The 21,159-nt window shown below is 41.7% G+C and overlaps 2 protein-coding genes across 2 annotated transcripts in view; both read left to right on the forward strand.

Moving 5' to 3' along the window:
- The first annotated feature begins 4,388 nt into the window (after positions 1-4,388).
- Positions 4,389-16,111, forward strand: LOC125016827 (pituitary tumor-transforming gene 1 protein-interacting protein). The gene is made up of 7 exons (XM_047599560.1): positions 4,389-4,671; positions 4,935-4,981; positions 6,131-6,239; positions 7,306-7,414; positions 9,502-9,567; positions 13,776-13,822; positions 15,663-16,111. Exons 1-7 carry the CDS (start codon positions 4,551-4,553, stop codon positions 15,710-15,712), a joined length of 549 nt encoding a protein of 182 aa, XP_047455516.1. The 5' UTR covers positions 4,389-4,550; the 3' UTR covers positions 15,713-16,111.
- A 3,609-nt stretch (positions 16,112-19,720) lies between these two features.
- The window catches only part of cdk14 (cyclin-dependent kinase 14), a 197,257-nt gene continuing 195,818 nt past the window's right edge, over positions 19,721-21,159 (forward strand). The window contains exon 1 of the mRNA XM_047598412.1: positions 19,721-20,239. Within this exon, the coding sequence (XP_047454368.1) occupies positions 20,146-20,239 (94 nt within the window). The 5' untranslated portion in view covers positions 19,721-20,145. The remainder of the gene's footprint in view (positions 20,240-21,159) is intronic.

Genomic DNA, 21,159 nt, shown 5'->3' on the forward strand with positions numbered 1-21,159 from the left:
GTGATACAACAACACGTGAGGATGTAATGTCTGGAAACCCTTTTATACAGGACTATAGTTGGAGCCATTTTATCAGACAGTAAAACTTCCGCAAAGAACAGACCTCAAAGTGAATCAGAAAGCCAGATTTAATTAAATGTTTATTCAGATTTAAATTTAGAAAACTTTATTTGTCCCCAGGGACCAATTTAAGGCACAAGCAAACAGCATTACATGCAATACAAGACACTTTTATGAGAACAAAATAAAAAAATAAAATAAAATAGAATAATTCAAAATTCAAAAAAGAAAAAAAAAACAAATGTCCATGGATGATTTAAACATGACTGTAAGAGTAAAGTGAATAAAGTGCAACTGTAAACAGGAATAACCAGGACTATATGTTTACATGTTATTGCAGAGGGGTATGGGTAATAAATATATGGGAAAAGTATGTTTGATTGATATATCTTACGTTTCCAACCTGCGGTCCGGGTCAGGTAAAGGGGCTTATGAGTGAGAATCTAGTCACAGTTTCTTCTCTGTGGCTCTTACAGTGGGGGAAATAAGTATTTGATCCCCTGCTGAATTTGTAAGTTTGCCCACTTCCATAGAAATGATCAGACTCTGGTTTTTATGGTTGTTTACTGGTTATGGGTATAGACAGAATATCAATCGAAAATGCATAAAAAACACACAATCTAAAAGTTATAAATTGTTATGTATTTTATTAAGGGAAATAAGTATTTGATCCCCAACAATTCACTTAGAATTCAGGCTCCTACAGATTGGCTGGTGCGCATGTGGCACACAGCTGTGCTCAGTCAACTAATTACCAATACTCCTGATCTTAACTCGTCATGTATATAAAGCACACCTGCTCTAAGAATCAGTTTCTTACATTCCAACTTCTACAGCACCATGGGCAAGACCAAAGAGCTGTCAAAAGATGTCAGGGACAAGATTGTAGACCTGCACAAGGCTGGTATAGGTTACAAAACCATCAGCAAAAGGCTTGGTGAGAAGGTGACAACTATTGGTGCCATTATTCGCAAGTGGAAGACCCATAAAAGGACCATCAACTGTCCTCGGTCTGGAGCTCCCCGCAAAATCTCGCCTCATGGAGTGAGGATGATGATGAGAAAGGTGAGGGAGCAGCCTAAAACAACACGGCAGGAGCTTGTTAATGATCTGGAAGCAGTTGGGACCTCCGTCACCAAAGAAAACAGTTGGCAACACACTGCGCCGTTATGGATTGAACTCTTGCAGTGCCCGCAAGGTCCCCCTGCTCAAGAAGGCACATGTACAGGCCCGCCTTAAGTTTGCCAGTGAACATCTAAATGACTCAGAGAAGGCTTGGGAGAAAGTGCTGTGGTCTGACGAAACCAAAGTTGAGCTATTTGGCATTAACTCGACCCGCCGTGTTTGGAGGATGAAAAAACGTGAGTATGACCCAAAGAACACCATACCCACGGTTAAGCATGGAGGTGGAAACATCATGTTTTGGGGCTGTTTTTCAGCAAAGGGTACAGGGCAACTTCACCGCATTATGGGGCCAATGAATGCAGCCATGTACTGTAACATCTTGGACAAAAACCTTCTTTCCTCAGCAAGAACACTGAAGATGCCTCGTGGGTGGGTTTTCCAACATGACAATGACCCAAAACATACTGCCAGGACAACAAAGGAGTGGCTCAAGAAGAAGCATATTAAGGTCATGGAGTGGCCTAGTCAGTCTCCAGACCTTAACCCGATCGAAAACCTGTGGAGGGAGCTGAAGCTCCGAGTTTCCAAGAGGCAGCCAAGAAACTTGAAGGATTTAGAGACTGTCTGTAAAGATGAATGGGCCAAAATCCCTCCTGCGCTGTGTGCAAACCTGGTGACCAACTACAAGAAACGTCTCATCGCTGTGCTTGCCAACAAAGGTTTCTCTACAAAGTACTGACTTGTGTTGTGCTTGGGGATCAAATACTTATTTCCCTTAATAAAATACATAACAATTTATAACTTTTAGATTGTGTGTTTTTTATGCATTTTCGACTGATATTCTGTCTAGACCCATAACCAGTAAACAACCATAAAAACCAGAGTCTGATCATTTCTATGGAAGTGGGCAAACTTACAAATTCAGCAGGGGATCAAATACTTATTTCCCCCACTGTATTTGCTGCAAAAACACTTTAATGTTTCTTTGTGTCATGTAAACACACAGAAAAGGTTGGATTATTCAATCACAGGAAGACTGCAAGGATGCTGTCTGCGGCTATCTCCATTTTCAACAGACAGTTCAGTGTATGAAAGAAAAACAAAAAACAGTAAAAATAAAAGCTCCATTCTGCCGTTGTCACCAAGGCAATTTTCCAAAAAGCAAACAATTTCTATCGGGAACAAAGCGTTGGACAAACCAGCGACCATTCTTTGTACCACAGGAGAAATTTGGCTAAAATTAACGTAATTTCGCCAATTTGCGTGCATAAGGTGTTTGGTGGGGTCTAACTGGATGTGAGCCGTTTACAAATGAGCCCATAATGAGCTGCAAAGGGCAACTTCAGCTTCACAGTACCAATAAAACCCAACACTACAACTGTCTTAGCAAGGAGACCTTTGAGATTTCCCTAATTGTTACTGGCGTACTGTTCACCGGACAACATCTGCACATTTTATTTCTTTAAACGAATGAAGTTTACTGTCGCTGATTTACATGAAAACACTTTTTTTGTGGACCTGGTTTGAAAGGCAGAAAATAAAACTGCAGTATTTGCCTGGGTGAAATTGATAAGTGATGTAAACATTGACGTAAACATTTAATCTGCTACACCTCAGGTTCTTCAAGTTACATATAGTGCTCAAAGTGGATCTTACCAGTGGATGAAATGTGTGACTGCAGTGTGCAAATTCTTATGAAGAATCTCCCGACTCAGTGGAGAAAAGGTGAGTCACGAGTTAATGCAAAAGCTTATTACTGTAGTTGTGTTAGATTACACTGCCACCTTCTGATCACTCTGTGCTTTTCATTTCATTAAAATTCCTGGGAGCGATTTTGCTGCGATGACGGCAATTCCTCTCTCTAGACACAGCGCAGTGCACACAGAGGAACTGTCGTCTGAAAGGATCACATCGGGTTTCCCCTAAAACACAGCTTGTCATTGGAAACTGGAGCTAAATAAGCACAGTTTTACCCACAATCGAAGCTCTCTGACAAATTCAGAAAAGACTACATGCTGAGGAAATAATATGAAAACAGGAATTACCCAGAGGGATGGGATATTCATTTTATTCCTTTGCTTCTTTCAGGCTCATCTCCACAGAATTATAGAAAATGTTCAAGTCCTGAGTGCAGTGCAGCATGAGTCTGGTGGCATATTAAGAACCCTTTAACAATTTAGTCTCGAAATGTCCACTAGGACATTTGATTGTTTGTTTTGACTATAAAAAAGTCAGAAATGTCCTGTGAGTAAATACTTGTGTCCATTTTTGACCAAGAGGGAGTCAAAAACGCTGCGGCCCAGATTAGACTCTCTGGCGGGCCTTTTTTGGACCGCGGGCCATATCTTTGACACCTACGCTGTAAAACCTGTTTGTAGAGGCGTGAAAACATTAACTCCCACACGCACTAATTTTTCAAGTTGATTTTCAGGTTGGGGGTGAGCGATACTGTAAAAATGTGGTATCGACCCGATACCAAGTTAAACGGAGAAAGTATTGCCGATACTGATGTCGATCATTTACCACAAGGTCAAAAGTTTAACAAGATACAACAGGATCAACAAGATCATCAACAAATATAACAATGTCGAAAATGTAACAATGTCAAAAAATAGAACAAGATCAAAAGAACAACACTATAAATAAAAAAAAAATAATGAAAGCAATGTGTGCGTCTATAGCTTCGAAATTATATTAAACAAGAACCAAAAATCAAGAGTCTCCATTGTCACGATGAGAACATAATGAAATTTTGCAGACCACCGACTTAAAGACACACATAAATAAATACACAGACATTTAAATAACATAATAATAATAATAATAATAATAATAATAATAATAATAATAAACTAGCTGTGTTTGCACAACTATATATATATATATATATGTATCAGTATTTTAGTATTTTTTAGTGTAGTATTTTTTTTTTTTTTTAGTGTAATATTTTAAATAATACTTCTTGCACTATTTTGTATATACTTTTGTACTTTGTGTCTGCAGTGACAAGGAGAATCTCTCCAATCTCGTTATACACTGTATGACGACAGAGGTCATTCTATTCTATTCTATTCTATTGAAAAAAAAAAACAAATCTAAAAAAATATAAATAAATAAACGTTAAGTATCGATTCCGCCGTACGTATCGATCGGGTATCGACACCAACGTGTTATCGATACTTGGGATCGATCCGCCCCCCGCTACTTCCAGGAAGTAAACCCAAAGACTGAGGCGGATTCTGGGCCAAACACAAACAGCGGACAAGTATCGAATGCTGCCTTTCGTGCGAGCGGGTTTTCTGCTAATTTAAACGTTACATTTAAAACTGCGAGTGTTTTCACCCCACTCCGGACATTTTTCCACGATGTCTCCTTTTACGTGCGAGAAACAAACTCTGACCGCGTCGATGTTTCTCACTGCCCTGGTGTTGTGTGTTAGCTTTGTTAGCTATGGAGAGTGCCAAACAACCCCAGCGCCTCTAACTCGTAAGTAGATTTTTATTTGTCTAAGCAGTGCAGGCATTTGAAAAACAAACAAACCAAAAAAACATCACTGAGGTGTCGTTTATGTCGCAAATGGTGCAGTTTGTGGCAGTTTATTAATGGCTTTGCATGTTGGAATAGCCGTGTTTTGAAACTACGCCACACGTCGAGTTTGACTGCGACGACGTCTCTGCTCGAGTGGCTCCGCGCAGTCTGTGCTATGATGCTGTTTTATCACTGTTTACTTATTTTATTTCTCCTTTCAGCCTGCTCTACCTACAAAAACTGCGACACCTGTGTTCCACACGCCAGGGTAAGGTTCTCAAGAGGAAACTGGGTGCAGCTTTAGACACGGACTTTGACCTGGAAAAGAATTAATCCAACTGTGTATTGCGTGTTTTATTGACTCCTAATGCGTCTTTGTGACCTATGTAACCGCCCGTATCATTATTATTATTATTCAGCCACTCAGAGCTCAAACTCTGTCTGTATTCAGTCAATCTTTATTTTGTGATGCACGTTTAAACAACACAGTTGGACCAAGTGCTGCAAACACACACATGTTAGAATACATAAAACACATAGAGGAATTAGAAGCAACACAAAAAAAAATCAATTGTGCACATGGAAACAACTCATGATCTTTGACCTGCTGCACTGATGGAGATATATTTGCCGATCAGGCACAACATTATGACCCAAACAGTTGTGACTCATCAGAGAATGGACATGGGCCTTTTTGAAGTTGTTTTTGAGTTGCTCTTAAACTGTTTTTGTCTTTGTCAGGCTGCTTCCTGCTGGGCCTTTGTTGCTATGGGGGGTGGGGGGGGTGTCTGGTCTGGTCTAGTCTGGTCTGGTTTGGTCTGGTCTGGTCTGGTCTGGTCTAGGTGGGTGCTACGTGTCTAAGTAACATCCACACCCGAATCTGAAACGAACAATGAACTGTCACAAGTTGATAGACGTGAGCTACTTCTCCCGTCTGTGGTCATAATGTTGTGGCTGATCGGTGTGTATTCGGCATCTGTCCGGGAAACAGATTTTGAGTCAACATTTTTTTTTGAGGAGTGTTGACTCAAATCATTCCCTCTCCTTCTCCTTCCTGCAGATTTGCAAATCAAAACAGAGTCTGCTCTATTTGTTTACTGTAGGTGCTTGCGGGCCTCACTTGTAAATCTGAGCCGAGGGCCCAGTCTGGCCCGACGGAGGAATATGCAGAGTTCAGTTATTACACAGAAGACATCAGCAGAATTTTTCAGTAAATGTAAACCGAGTTTTACACCCGTTGATTGTACCATCATTGTTAGATTGCATGAAATCCAGATGAACAAGAAATGACAAATTCTCATAAGTATTGAACCAAACATATATATTTTTTTATTTAATCAGCTGTAGTTGTAAATCTGCATCTGCAATCTGCTTCATCCTTGTGTTTTGTGTGTTTTTTTTTCTTTTTTTCTTTCAGTGTCTGTGGTGCTTTGCCACCAACAACTGCACAGAGTACCCAGTGACCTGGGTGCTGCCTCCAGCGTCGGTTTGCCAGCTGTCCCAGGCCCGCTGGGGGGTGTGTTGGCGTGAGTTGACCGGTCTTACCCATTATTATTCTCATTATTATGACGTTGAAGATAATTCCCTGTGAGTGTTTGTCTTCATTTCTCATGTGAGTTTGAAAGAAATGCACATCTTGCATGTGGGTGGACTGATATGAGGAAGTTGATTCAGTGCACTGAGAATGTTCTGCCTCGTCGCCCCTGCTAGACAGATGTCAAAGGCATAAATAAATCATAAAATAGAAGGAAAGATGGAATTCCTACGGTGATTTAACTTGATAAAGCACTGGTTAGTCAACTTTTAGGAGTAAAACAGCAGGAGAAGAACAGTGGCGCATAGTTCTCAGTGACAGTTGTGTTTCTGCTGAAGTTAGAAATGTACAAATATAGGTATCTGGTTGTTTGAGAGTAATGAGCGCAAACTTTCTGTTCCTCTCACTTCACTTGCACGAGAGTGAGGTTGCATCTGTGTGCTTCCCCTCTCTTGCACCATTAAAATGTAGAAAATCTTGTTTAGAAAAAACCTCATCAGATAGCAACCAAGCATCAGAGCTGTTTATGAGAGAGTCTGGCCAACTCAAGTCATGGGCGCCATGTTTGCTACAATCGGAGGGAAGATTCTGCAGTGTAACCCTATGTTGGAATAAATGTTTTTCACCATTAACAGGCATAGAAATGTTATTGCCAACATCTGTCAACATGTAAAAGGCCCTCGCTTAAATATCCCATCTTCTACTTACTTTAAATATCTTAAATGAGCCTGTAAAATGCTTTGTAGCCCAGTCACCTCTTCAGTCACATCGCAGAGAAAAGGTTGAAATTGAAATTGCGACTTCTTTATGTTATAAACCAAAGTAACAAGATTGTGGCCACCTGATCAAGTCTTGTTTTGACACTTAGTTATGTTTTCAGTAGAAACACAACTTGTGTTTCGTTTCCTCATTCCAGTGTAATGTGCTACGTGGGTCAGCAGGTGGTGCTGCTGCCAAACGTGGAGAAAGGGACAGACCCAAGGTTTTCAAGATACGTGTTCTGTACGTCTTTTTGAAAAGAGCGTGATATTAACGATGAATGTTTTTGTGTGACACAGTGAACTTTGAAGCCTTGATCATATCCATGGCTGTGGTGGGCGGAGCCATCCTCCTTGGCATTGCTGTTTGCTGCTGCTGCTGCTGTTGCTGCAAGAGTCGTTCTTCTGGGTAAGATTAAATAACGAGTCCAGAGTCCTGATACTTGGGGATTAAGTGTCTCAAATTAAGGACCTAGGAATGCATGATGTCAATGAATGTCTTCACAAAGGCCAAATACCAATGTTTGAGTGTGTAACATAGACTTTAACAAAAGTGGATCCCATGACAGCTCCTGAAAAGTGAAGCCAAAGCACTTAGGGTTCCTCCTCGTCCATGTTGGCAGATGGGACTTGAGCCAAATTAAAACACTTTTCAAGGATTGTTTCTGTCATTTTAGGTAGTTAATATAATACAGATGTATGTTCAAGTGTTCAGTTTTCATTTTAGCTCGTTACCTGACGCTATAGAAACAGGATGTGACATCGTGATGAAGTTAAAAGTGGTCCCTCAGGACAACGGCGCAACATTTCTTTGTAAGTGGAGGAGGTAGAGCAGAGGGCCGTATTAATTAAACACAAACCCCAGTGAGTGAAGAGGAAGCGTGGGCGGGTCCACTCCTGGACAGTGCTGCTCAGACTCTGGCTCCAAACTCCCCGGTCCCCGGCTAGTGTCACTTTGACCAATGTGAGGAAGTGAGGATGTGTCGTTAATTTTCCTTCCAGGAGTCTGCGGCGTGCGACAGTGGATGGGACCCGCTGCAGAAAATGTGGAGTAATAACCACAGCTCCATGACCCATAAGGCTGTCATTACTAAGATAATAGCCAAAAGGATATTGCCTCGTGAAGCCCACCGTAGCTCTGGAGGTTCCCTCTCTGAGTAAGAAGTCAAGTTTAAATAATGGGTACTACTGTGCTCCTGCAATATAGCCTGATGTTTAAAAGTATTGCTCGTTAGGTGAGGTGTGGAATCTCGGCTTGTTACTTTAAGTTTAGGCTATTTGCAGGCGGATTATTCATTTTTCACTCATAGGGGCAAAGCAAAGCTCCCTGACATGGAGCTGTGTTTTCAGCTTGGAATATTAGGGCGTGAACCCGCTGACCTGTTTAGCCTGGTAGCTGCTGCACGCTAAACCTCGGTAGCTCCCCATGAATCCAGGCTACGTTCAGCCTAGCGTTCCTTTGTGTGTGTTGCTCTCATTCATTGTGATGGAGTGAAATGAAAATGTCATGTCAGTCAATCAAGTGAAGACCGGCCTGTCACTCGCTGACAGTCCTGTGGGTGTCGGAGGCTCATTCATGTCTATCATGTGAATGGAAAAATGGGGACAAGCCTAAAACTCTACCACACACACTCTCACACAAGGATCCATTTTTTTTCTTTTTACTCATCCAATACTTTTAATATTCACTGCTGACTGATCCGATCTGATCTTAAATTAACGTCCTGGAAATTCTCTTTTCTTATCTTACATATTAACCTAGATCACACGTGCGTCCAGAGTCCATAAGTCCAAAGTCCAGTAAATAATTGAAGCTCTCAGTACTAAAGTAAAATGGGCTGATCTAACTGTCATAACCCTCTGCTGAATAACTTTCAGTTTTTTTGTTTTTTTAGTTTTTTTAGTTTTTTTTAGTTACTTTTTCGTGTTAAATTCAGTTCTTAGTATTAAATAACCCACTAACACTTTACCTAACATCCACATTAAACAAACAAGTTTCTCACTTGGCTTCATTTTCCAGAGTAAAATACTTCCTTATAGCTGACACTTCTTTGGTTCCTCTTCTTCCGCTTTGGCTTTGACATTAAATAGCTACAAAAGATCGAGCTTGGCCTGAACCCTGATACGAATCACATCCAATTATTTTTTAAAACACCTGGATCACCTCTGAAACCTACTTATATATAGGTCATTTCATTTTCTCACCTTTTTGTTTGTTCAGTTTCAGTGTGATAATTTCATCATGCAAGATGACAACCAAAGCGTAAACTTGTTGCCCTCCAGTGGCTGAGATTCAGATATGAATCATGTTCTACTTTGAATCGCTGTAATCTCTTAAGTTGTTGTTGCTTTTGAAACGGAGTAACCCTCAAGAAACGTGCCGGTTTGTAGATGAATGCAATCTTGTCACATCCAGGCGGGTGTGTTTTCGCTGTTGTTTAGCCGTACGAGCAGCAGCGATTCTGACGCTCTGTTCATGTCTCCTCGCTCCTTCAGGCCCGACAGAGACGAGGAGAGATTTGCCAGGAGGAGAGAGGAGATCAAACAGCGCGCTGAAGAACGGTAAGAAGTTCGCCCCCGGCCTCCGTAAACACAGGCTGGAAATGTCACTTGTAGATGTTAACTGTGTTTACTTAAATAAGTGTTGCACTCGGCAGATAGTGTCACGGCATTTATCGTGAAAATTAATCTCCCCCTGTGGCTTATATCACTAATTAGGAGAGTAACTTGATTTATTCTTTAAAAAAAAGGTATAAATATGAACATAATCAACCACGTTGTATCTTTTATCCCAGATTCATGTTTGCATATTCCAAGCTCAGACTAAGAAACTGTTCTGAAGATCAGATCTTATTCTGTCAGCATGTCGCTCGGTTGTTGTTGTCCCTCAACATGTTCCTGCTCAATTTGCATGAAATTTCCTACAGCAGCATAGTTCGTCGTCTTAAACAAAAGGGCCCGTTGTCTGTTCGGGAATTGAGCAACTGTTGTGTGTGCAGCCCCAACAAGTCCACGTCCCAGAGGAGGAGCTCAGGGGTTCTCTGCTCACGTCCCAAAGCACCGATTGGATTGTCAAGGCTGAGCAGCTGCTCTTTGGTAATGCGGTCATAAATAGAGCGGATTTCATCCCGTGGACCGTCCACTGGCAAAGAAACGGCGTCTGCTGTAGCACTTTGGGATGCCCCGATCAAGTTCTGTTGCCTCCTGGTCCATTACTCCTTGGCCTGTCCATGTCCTGATCCGATCTTAAATGTCCTAATGGTCCTCCCCTGTAGGTTCCTAGAGTCGACTGGATTCAGTCCAATAATTATTTCTGTGATTGTTAATGTAGCGTTGAGAGGCTAGCTCATACCTTGGCTCCAGAAAACCTGTGTTCTCTAGTCCAGAAATGTTCTGGTCACCCAACGACATTAACTCCCTGACCCTCTCCGGGATATTTTCTCCTTGGCGCCGTCTCCAGGAAACTTAAATGCAGCATTCAGTGTGTTTTCTTGTTATTTTGGTTGAGCATTTGCCAGAATAGACTCCAGTAGTAGTAGTAGTAGTAGTAGTCGTAACAGTATCGGTAGTCGTCGACGGCGACTTCTAGACCATTGACGCGATTCAACGAAAGACCTTTTCGCTTTTTTCGTGTTAAATCAACTTGGTAGGTTTGAATAATGATCTATTACCTCCTCCTCAAACATCCATGTTGCATTTACAGATTCTTCCTCCTCTTCTACTTTGATTTTTTGACAGCTTTAATGCAAACCAACCACTGTTAATAATGCTTCAGGCATGTGGTTCTGGTTTATGGCAGACCTTAAAAAAATAACTAAAACACTGGACTGGACCGAAGCCCAACACCGATCCAGTTTTTCTAAAAATGGCTGGATTGCCCTGATGCCGATTGTTGCACCACTAGTAGCAGTAGAAACCTGGAAGCCTTCCTCTTTCTCCACTCGGTGAATGTTTAAGCCGCAGCTTTGCGCGCCTCAGTCCTCTGAGGATTGCTGGGTGATGTGTTGGTAAGTGGGGCAGTCGTGCAGAAGGATGAACTAAGGTTTATCGTCACCGCTCGCCGTGCTGGAGTCCTCGGAGCCCCAGTTCCCCGTGCGCGTCGGAGAAATACTCCGAACAGTCAGTTCTCCGGCCTCCTTGAGCTTTCCCATCACGTGCCACAGAAATGAGTCAGGGTTTCCTGCGGTAAGCGCGATCAAATCTCTGAAGTTGGAGTTAGTGCAGTGACCTACATAGATGCAATTCATGTAGTGAACAGGACACTGAGGATGGACTGGACCCATCGTGGCAGAGACTAGTGCTTCTCGACACTGTGCTTTGAGCTGGCTCTTAAGAGGCCAACAATCAGTTCCATCCATCCATCAGCTGTACGAGCTATGCAAGTATTTACTTACTTCAAACGTTAGCGGTTTGCGGCAGTCAAATTTTAAGTGAGTACCTCTCAAACTTTAAAAAACAAACCAACAAATAGAAACTGCAAGTTAATTGTGGCCTTGACTGTTGAGAGGAGAAACTTTTCCTCGTTGTTGTTGTTGGAATTCTTTGATTGACATCTTTTTCTAATGAGCTTCACCTGTTCATTTTGTTTTCTCTTCTCGTCGCAGACAAAAAATCTGTTGATATTTTCCTGTACGAGTCAGCGTGCTGTCGGAATAAATCCCCCAAACGTCTGTCAAATCTGTGCAGAGTCGCGCCAGCACGAGAGCATCGCTGTTTGCTTTCGTTTGCTTTTCATTTAGTCCCGCTAAAACAACTTCCGTTTGATGTGCAGCCGTGACCCCTGCTGTGCTTCTGCATGTTTAACGGCAGCGCCGCACGTATGGCAGGCAGCTAACACGTACTCTGTGTTATACCATAAAAATGCACAAATAATAAATAAATAATACGGTAAAGAAGCCGTCATCCAAACTTGAACGTTTCACTGTTGTAGGAAGCTAGTGGAGGTCGAGGAAGGTCCCTGTCACGCCGTTCCACATTCCCCCCTTTTTTCCCCGCTTTCTCCTACTCCCAACTTGTTGAGTTTGGCCTTATTTATGGCGAGGGAGTGCAAACATGTCAGTCAATTAGTTGCGTACAAGCCATCGGTGGGGCGGAGGGGAACAGATGGCAGGCAGAGCTCGGCGAGCTCCATTGCTCACAGATCGCTACGCAGCAATAAAGCGGCGCCTGATTTACACCAGCTCTTTGTGCCCGGGATGAAGTCAAGTGACACATCGGGAGGTCCGAGGCATAAAAACCTCACCCCGGGCCTTTGTCGGTCCTTTGGAAAGGCAGAGCGAAGGCACCGGCGGCAGGCCTGTTGCTCTGTTTGTGTTGCTGCCAGCTAAAATGAAGCACGGAGCTCTGCGAGGAGGGAAAATGAATCTAAATGACAGTTTCCATAAGGAAGACGTTTATTCCATCCTCCCCGCTCGGCTGTTGTGGAAAGAAAAACATTCTCCACGTTGTTAGGCCTCGTATTGATGTTTTGTTCCAGTGACACCGTAGATAAATGGATGTTGTTGTGTGGCTGTGCAGGATAGGATGAACATTGTAGTTGGTCTGTAAAATCAAGAATTAATGTTTATTTGTCACATCTGATGAGCATTTCTCTACGTAGGTTTTCTAGTGTGAACCTTTGAAATCCAAGGTGTGAAGGAGAAAAGTCCTCAGAGATTATTTAAATGGACATTTTCACCCTGTAATTATTAATTTCTGTCCAAGTTGACAGATTTTTGTTCGAATCAGAGCTCCAATCAGGCTAGGTGGTATTTTTAAAATTCTGACGGTATCATGGTAAATGATGCATAATCACGTGTTCACAACATTTCCTTCTGGTTGAGAGAGGAATTAATGCAGTAGATTGACTAAGGATGGACTGTTATACTGTGATGAATAAGTAAATATTGTAGAATAATCCCACATTAGTAGTAAAACAGGTTTACATGGCCCCGTGTTCGCGCTGACTGCTGATGTGTTAATCTGGAGACATTTACAGCGGAGAGATAAAAATCAATCAATCAATCAATCAATCAATCAATCAAACCAAGGTGAAATGAAGACACAAAACATTTATTCATATTTAAACTGCTATGTCTGTAATGTGAATAGCAGCACAACCGGCTACCGTAATAGTTGTAGTCTATGTGCGTTTTTTTCTCATTCATAACATTTTGGGGAGACAGTTTTAGAGGGGTGACAGGTCATCCAAAAGGGGGACTGTCCCCAGACGTCTGGTCACCCTAAAACAAAAGCAAACAACAGCACTTTTTTTTCGGCACAAGTCTTCTTGTTCTGCCGCTTCATTTTTCCAACTTTTCCATCTTCACCACACTTCACAACAACAGCGTCTCTGTGTAATCAAATACACTCGTGTGCCGGTATCTTAAAAATTCATATAATAAAGGAAAGAAATACCGCTATTCGGTATGAACCGGTATTCCACCCAGCCCTAAGCTCCAACGTGCTCTATCTGAGCTATCACAGGTGATGTTGAGCTCACCTGTGGACTGGAAGGCTTTGGATCATGTGCAGTCGAGCAGATGTGACGACGTTTCACGTTTCTACGTAGTCGCTCGGAAACCTTTGTTATCTCAGTGAACGCTGCCGTCGGTCTGTACAACTCCAGATCCCACTGTGGACTGACTGGACACACTAATGACAATCAAAACTATGTGCAAAACTCTTTGTCTGTCTTCCTCTACCTGCCTGTCCACCTGTCTACTCACCTGCTCACTCCTCTGACTGGTGGAGTAACAGCCTTCGCTTTTGTTTTGTGTTCGTTTTTACAGGAAGGCGGAGAGAAAGGAGCGTCACGATGAGATCCGCAGGAAGTACGGTGAGTAAAAACCTTCCTCTTCGTCGCACATCGTCACATGAGCACGTCCTCCGTTGATCTCGAGCGGATCAGCGCGTCCTAATGCAGCGCAGGACGTAAACCGCCTCGGTGTTGTCAGCTTGTTGAATCTCTGCCTTCAGATTTTCTGTTGTCGCTGACTTTCATTTCCATACACCCCGTGTCAGAAATAAATAATTCAGGAGTGTGTGTCTTGCAGCGCAATTCAGGTCACGTAGAGGGTACGCTACTCCTGTCTGTTTAAATCAGTTTAAGCCCAGTTTATCATATGCTGGGGTCAAATGTAAGTCCTGGCATGACTCTGAGCCTGTTCATACAAACTCTCGACCAGTCAGCGCGGAGCAGCCGTGACATCAGCTTGATGAAATAATATAGTGGCTGCAGAGTCTCACCATCGATGTGCTTGTCACCTTTTTAAAGTGTGATGCAGCTTCATGGCTCAGTGTATAATTGAGGGACTTTTATGTCTTGGATACATTTTTATTAAAAGTAAGTGGTAAACTAATGTTTTTTAATGTTCATTATGATCGTTTCTGTACAAAATCCATATTTATTTATTAGCAATAAAAAAATGACTAGATGTCACTAAAATGTCACTAAAAAACCAAATTTAATCAGAACCACCTTATTATTAGCTAAACAATGATAAAATTACCTTTTTAAAAGATATTTCGATTGGGTTTTTATTTTATAATCATGACGGATATTTATTTTTTGGCAATATATGAATTTTTATGTGGAAAATAATAACTTGTGTCTGAGAAATGACTTTAAGTTACCCATTATGAACACATGACATTACGCATCAGATGACCTGCTCTGAGGTTCGTTCCTCCTGGTTCCTCCTTTTAGTTATTTAATAAACAGAAGTGAGTGACTCAAGGGTGGATTTATCACATGTCAACAGTGTTACTGCAATATATTGACTCATTGATTGTGTGTGTATATAATATTTAGAAGAATATTTGGATAAAAATGCCACGTGGTGATTGGTTTAGAAATACTAAAGTGGAAACACGGTACCACCAAACAGAGCAATCACAGTGACAACACTAGGCCCTGTTTGTCTTAAATACACAAGATTTCCTCCCCTGGTGATTCATAAAGGACTTTCTCATCTTAATTATTCTCCTGGATCAAGGGGGTCAAACTCATTTTAATTATGAGGCCACATTCAACCCAATGTCATCTCAAGGAGGCCGGGCCTTAACATAGTGACATAATAACCTATAAATAACTCCAGATGTTACAAATGTTTCCCTTTGGTTTAGTGCAAACAGATATGTTATAAAAAAAATGTTTAAAATAAATAAACTGTCCTTTTACAAAACATTTTATGAACAACCTCAAATTTCTTAAGAAAAACAAGTGCGTTTTCAGTGCATTTAATTTGTTACGTCCATGACTCCTACTAAGACAGTCAAACCCCTAGTGGACAAATTCGGGATGGTAGTTTCTTTTAGTGAAAATATTCATTGTTTTTGTCTTCAATGTAATTTCTGCACTTTACAAATTCTTCCTGGTGAGGGTTAGAGGTGCTGTTCCTGATTTTTCCACTAGGGGCGCACTGTTTTAGTAAGAGTTGCAGACATAATGCAACATGTTTGCAAAAGGATAGTTCACTAAATCACATTTTAAAAAATCCTGATGTGCTTGTTCTACTTTGCACTAAAACAAAAGGAATATTTGTCTTTATTTTAAAATATTATGTTACTTTGTTACTGGTCCAACCTGCTTGAGATTAAATTGGGCCGTATGTGGTTCCTGAGCAGAACAGAACTTTACTCACTGTCCTGTGTTTTTATCTTGTCCCTGTGTGCAGGTCTGATCGGGGACTCGGACCACCCGTACAGCAAGTTCGACAACGAGTAAAGCAGCTGGGCCGGAGGACTTCCACAGGCAGCATGCAGCACTGCTCTCATTCTCTTCTCTTTACACTCTGAGTGAAGCCCTTTTCTCACTCAAACAACACAGACTTTTCTGATCGCAGCTGATCCAGTTCTGACAAAAAAAAAAAACAACAAAATCTCAATCTCAAAATCAGATTATGTTTAGCAGTCTTCTTATTGCGGTGTTTGACCAGCGCTGAAGCTGGTTTTCAAATTCCTTTTGTTCTGAATATGTCGTTTGAAGCTCGCCGTTTTTAAATATTAGACTTTAATATCAATCTTTGCACTTTGTACATAAGGTATTCATTTATGAATTACACAGTGATTGTAACGCATGTGTGTTCCCACACATGAATAAAAAACTCTTCTTTTAACAAAAAAAGATTTTTCTTTTTTTACATTTCCTGATTGAAAACGGTTGTTTTGCATTGGCAGGACTTCTGAAGACATCTAAGAAGTGTTCAGTGCAGATTGTTAGAGGAGGATTAAACTGCTCAGTGCAGACTGAGGCAGAAGATACAGTCTGGTTTCATTTCTCAGATCCTTCAGACGTCATCACGATGTAAAATGAACGGGCTGAGTAAAATGCACGTGTCAGGTCCAGCAGTTCAACAGCAGTAGAGAACGAAACCAACCAAAGAACCACCAGAAATAAGTGAGATTAGATGTGACCCATAGACGCGACAACAAATAAAAAAGGTGCTGTGGAAAGCAAGGGGCAGAGAAAAAACGTTTGTGTTCAAGTCATCGTAACTCAAAATTATATTCACTTATTATTTTTTTTAATATTTGCACCTATATGTGATTTATTTATTTTTTTAGAAAGTGCACATCAGAAGACCATCTAGACCGTCTAATTTGGGAATTTAGAGGTAAAGATCTCCTACTTTTCTCAAGATTACCATGTAAACACAATTCTAGATCTAAAGGGACAGTACATAACTACCAACTATTCTTTATATAAAATACACTGATCAGCCATAACATTAAGACCACTGAACAGGAGAAGTGAATAACTTTGATCGTCTTGTAACAGTTCAGTGTTCTGCTGGGAAACTTTTGGACCTGGTATTCATTCGTGTGGATGTTACTTCAACATGTAGCACCCACCTAGACCAGACCAGACACCCCCACCCCATAGCAATGACACAAAAATGGTTTAGGAACAACTCACAAAAACAAACAAAAAAAACAAGAAGAACAGCACAAGGTCTTGACCTGGTCCCCAAACTCACTAGATCCCAAACTGATCAAGCATCTGTGGGATGATCCACTATAGAGGCCCCTCCCCTCAACCCGTAAGTGCCCCCCACTAACTAACTTTGTGTAGCAATTTTTGATCAATATTCAATTAATACTTCATCTTTGCGCCTTTATAAACTAAGTGAATCTAACAATCTCTGGTCAATGCGTCCGATGCGCCTCAGCATTGGAAAGACTTCTCATTACTCTGCTCTTATCTGACTTATTGTCAATAATTCCACCCCAGCTCCGTCCAGAGACAAAGGCTCCGTGTTGTTTTTTTTTTGTCGTTTATTGCCGCTCTATCCGGCTACACAGCAACTCAGCAGATCCTGATTAATGTCAATTGATTGTGTTTACACTATTGCTTTCTTTGCAGGATATAAGATTGTTTTCCCATAAACAAAATAAGGGTGTGGTGGTGTGAGTCTATACTAGGTGAAGCATTGCTGGTCTGATCTATGTACAGTATATACGTGAGTCATATATGATGGTGGGGGGGCAGTTGTTCAGCTTGTCCGCGCTTTTGAATTAATAGCATTTAGAAATTTATATTTTACTGAATACGCTTGAGTTGACTAATCAATTAAACAATTAATTTAACGAAATTAATGACATTTTGTAGTATCCAAATAGATGATTCAAGACAAAGAGGGAAAAAAACTTTCGAAATCAGCTTAGTTCATTTTAACAACAAATCCAATGTTTGGCTTCAGACTTAATACCTTGAATAAGTTCCATGTCATTATTTTCAGGAAAATTTAACAGTTAAAAGCTGTTGAGTGACACTTAGATCAAACAGTGTCTCCTCTTGAGCTGATGAATAAAATTCAAATCAAACCTGAAGTGACATGACTTCCTATGCGGCATGATGCCATGGATTCAGACCCATAATTTATACTGTAGTTTAGATTAAAGGGTTAACCCGTAGATAGTAAAACACATGATAGTGACAAATATTATCATTATTATAGAGTCCTACCGCCTCATTCATTACATTAAACAATTAACAATTATTAGATGTTCGTTAAAATGAATATCTTGTATCTAAGATGTATTTTTGCACTTTGAAAGTTCGTCTCACATGTCGGACCCTCTACCGGCCCGGATGTCGCCCGCAGGTCATATGTTTGACACCTTTGTAGGTTCTACAGATTGCTATTGAAATACATGCGGTTAAAGCGTCAATAACAGAATGTGTTTCCCATTAGTGTCACGCCCCTCCTCCTGACTATTTCTTTTGTACTAAGGTGAATTTAAGCGTGTAAAAGGTCACTTCTGGTCTTGACTCAGCTTTGACCGAACATATTGACAGTGTTTCAGTTCAATTCACCTTGTTTGTCCCCGAGGGGCAATTTAAAAGGACATAAACTAGGACACAAACTCAATCAATAGACACAAAAACGGTGCAAAATACCCAAATAATTTAAAACTCAGGTGTTTCAATTATAATATAAAACATTGTTTTATAAAAATAAGTGTAAATGTTAACACGTCTAAGTTTGCGTCGCTCCATCACTACCTGTAACAGGTCAGAGAGGAGGTGTGCGTCAGTTTGCCCATGCGCACCCAACGCACCGTAATGAAGGACCACTTTAGACTAATGAAGCTGCACGTTTGCCTCTATTACCCTCGAGCCACCACGGTCAAAGTAATCAGGCAAGCGGTATGAACACATCTCAGCCCTCTGCATTCCTCACATGTTTCCAGGTCCCACATCCAAACACACACACACACACACACACACGGCTACAAAGCGTGTTCCTCGGGACGCCGCTGAACTGCTCCTGCGGCTGCCGGGGTGACTGCAGTGCAGACATGATCAAATTGGAGATGCCAGCCCGGCACGTGAACACACAACGACGGGAGCGGGGAATGTGTGGAGTGAGGGGGGGCTCCGGCTCTTTGCTGCAGGATTTAGATTATTGATGCACGATTTGAGCGGCTCTGATATCTTTAATCCTCCTGCTCTCTTCAATCCCGACTACGCTCTATTGGAAGTTAATGACAAAAATATGGCAGTATTGTGTTGTCCATGGCCTGATGGACATTACACTCATAAAACATCACACGACATTGTTTATTTATCTCACGTGTGGGAAACGTCCTTGTCACAGTAGCGCGGAATTTGACAAGAATTTATACAAGAATAACTACGGAAAGTGTTAGAATAAAATATACAAAACCAATAACACTGAGAAATATATAGAGAGGAAATAAAAAGACATTCTGTGTGCACAGCGTGCAAACTGATCATCAGTTTTTGCAAATAAAAGGGAGTTAAAAGAGTTGTTTTGAGTAACGTTTAAATATAATAAAAATCAAAATCCTGCAGAGTGTGCTCACAAGTCATTTGCGGCCTGCAGAAACATTTTTATCCAATGCATTAATATGCATCAAGTACATAACTCTGCTTGTAAAGTGCACATCGCCAAACTTCACAGGTTAAGGCGGCCTGGTTCGGTCTGGTTTGGTTTAAATGTTGTGGTGTTCTGGGGTAAAATCAGCTCCATCTCCGAAAGAGGAGCGCACGCCGACCCGCGCACAATGACCGGGGTCTCGCAGAGAGGGCAGCAGTCTCCAGCAGGAGCCAGCGCCTCCTCCTGCAACACACATTGCGGGAGGAGGCTCCTTTTTTTGACGGCCAGCCTCCGAGGGCGAATGAGAAGCCCGGCGAGCTCCGCCGCTCGTCCAATCCAACCTCATCCAAGGCGGGGCCAGGAAAAGGGGGTGTCGAAACCGGAGAGAGAATCTCAAAAATGACATCTAGATTGCGGCGGAGCTTGGAGCAACTGGGACGCTGAGGAAAGAAAAAGAAGTACTGAGCTTTTGTTTTGGGATTCCAACCAAAACAAAAAGGCGCAGCGATTTTACGCACGCACTCCAGTTTTGGATGCATCAGCTCCAGAGAGGACTTTTACTGCCTCTTTTGGAAATGTAGTTGCGCTCTTGGGGATATCTGAAGAAGGCGTTTGTTCGCACTAGTTGATGAGAGAAGTGAGAGCGGCCGAGGCTCCGTTTCCTGTGTTCGCCAGCGCGCTGCAGCTGGACCGAAGAAGCCCCGCAGGGCTGACTGAACGCCGGTCCTCCTTTCCCCCCCGCTTCCAACCACAGCCGCTCCGCTGCCAGTCCGCTCCTTAAAGTCGGCGGAGGAGAAAAGGTGAAAAGAGAAAAATGTGCGACCTGATGCCAGCCTCCCAGCCCGCGGAGAAGATCGGCAAAATGAAAAAGTTGAGGAGAACTTTGTCCGAGAGTTTCAGGAGTATCGGTGAGTAACGGGGCGCGTTTTTTCCTCCACAAATTCTTCCAAGCCATTTTCCAGCCCTTTGTGCAAAACGAGAGTTGTGAAACGTCTCCAGCTGCAGCAGCAGCAGCAGCTCAGACTGCTGCTTCCTACAGAGGTGATGTCTGGTCACAGTTGGAGGTTATGAGCCATGGAAAACACTCATCAGCCTGGCTTGTTCACATTTCCTTCAGCACCATGCGGTTAACTAATATTTTTGGGAGGCATATTCATGAAAAAAATAATTTGTCAAGTTTATATACGGTAGCAAGCATGGTGCTTGAACAGAGGTGTCACAGTTTTCCATCAGTATCAAATAGAATCCTACCTGTAGGTCATTGTCCAGTCAGTTCAAGATGCAACAGACATCTGCATCAGTTCAGAGCATGTGGGAATATAAATTATAAATGACTTTTACATGTGGAGGAACAGTGTCTGTGTGTTTGCTCAGCAGTTCTTTCACAGGAAACCGTGAGGGTCGAACTCAACCTATTCCCACCATCCATTAATCATTTTCTGGCCAGAATGATCCATTTCACCGTCTTCTTTGTGGAGATGTTTTCAGTCTTTTCGTGGTTTGTTCTTCGCTTCTGAAGATCTCGCCTTTTTTCTTTAAACTATTCTCAGATGTTTCAACATGACAAGTAATTACTGGAGGTGGCGAGGAGGTGATGTAGAATATCGGATAATGATGAAGACAAACATTAGGTGCGGCTCAAGTTACTGCAACCAAGATACAAAAAGTTAAGGTTCTATGTGTATATATTTTAGTTTGACCTTTGCTCTCTGAAGAAACTCATGCTTTTAATGATCTCTTCATTGGATTTGAGAAGCAGTATTTTCTTATTTTCTTCTCCAGTTTGTGTGTGTGTGTGTATATATATATATATATATATATATATATA

Source organism: Mugil cephalus, chromosome 11, assembly GCF_022458985.1.
Source record: "Mugil cephalus isolate CIBA_MC_2020 chromosome 11, CIBA_Mcephalus_1.1, whole genome shotgun sequence".
Classification (NCBI taxonomy): domain Eukaryota; kingdom Metazoa; phylum Chordata; class Actinopteri; order Mugiliformes; family Mugilidae; genus Mugil; species Mugil cephalus.

Excerpts from the sequence above, each read along its gene's own strand:
- LOC125016827 (XM_047599560.1), top strand. The coding sequence starts at position 4,551 with ATGTCTCCTTTTACGTGCGAGAAACAAACTCTGACCGCGTCGATGTTT. Across the intron at positions 9,568-13,775 it reads AAACAGCGCGCTGAAGAACG|GAAGGCGGAGAGAAAGGAGC; the intron begins GTAAGAAGTTCG and ends TCGTTTTTACAG. Across the intron at positions 13,823-15,662 it reads TGAGATCCGCAGGAAGTACG|GTCTGATCGGGGACTCGGAC; the intron begins GTGAGTAAAAAC and ends CCCTGTGTGCAG.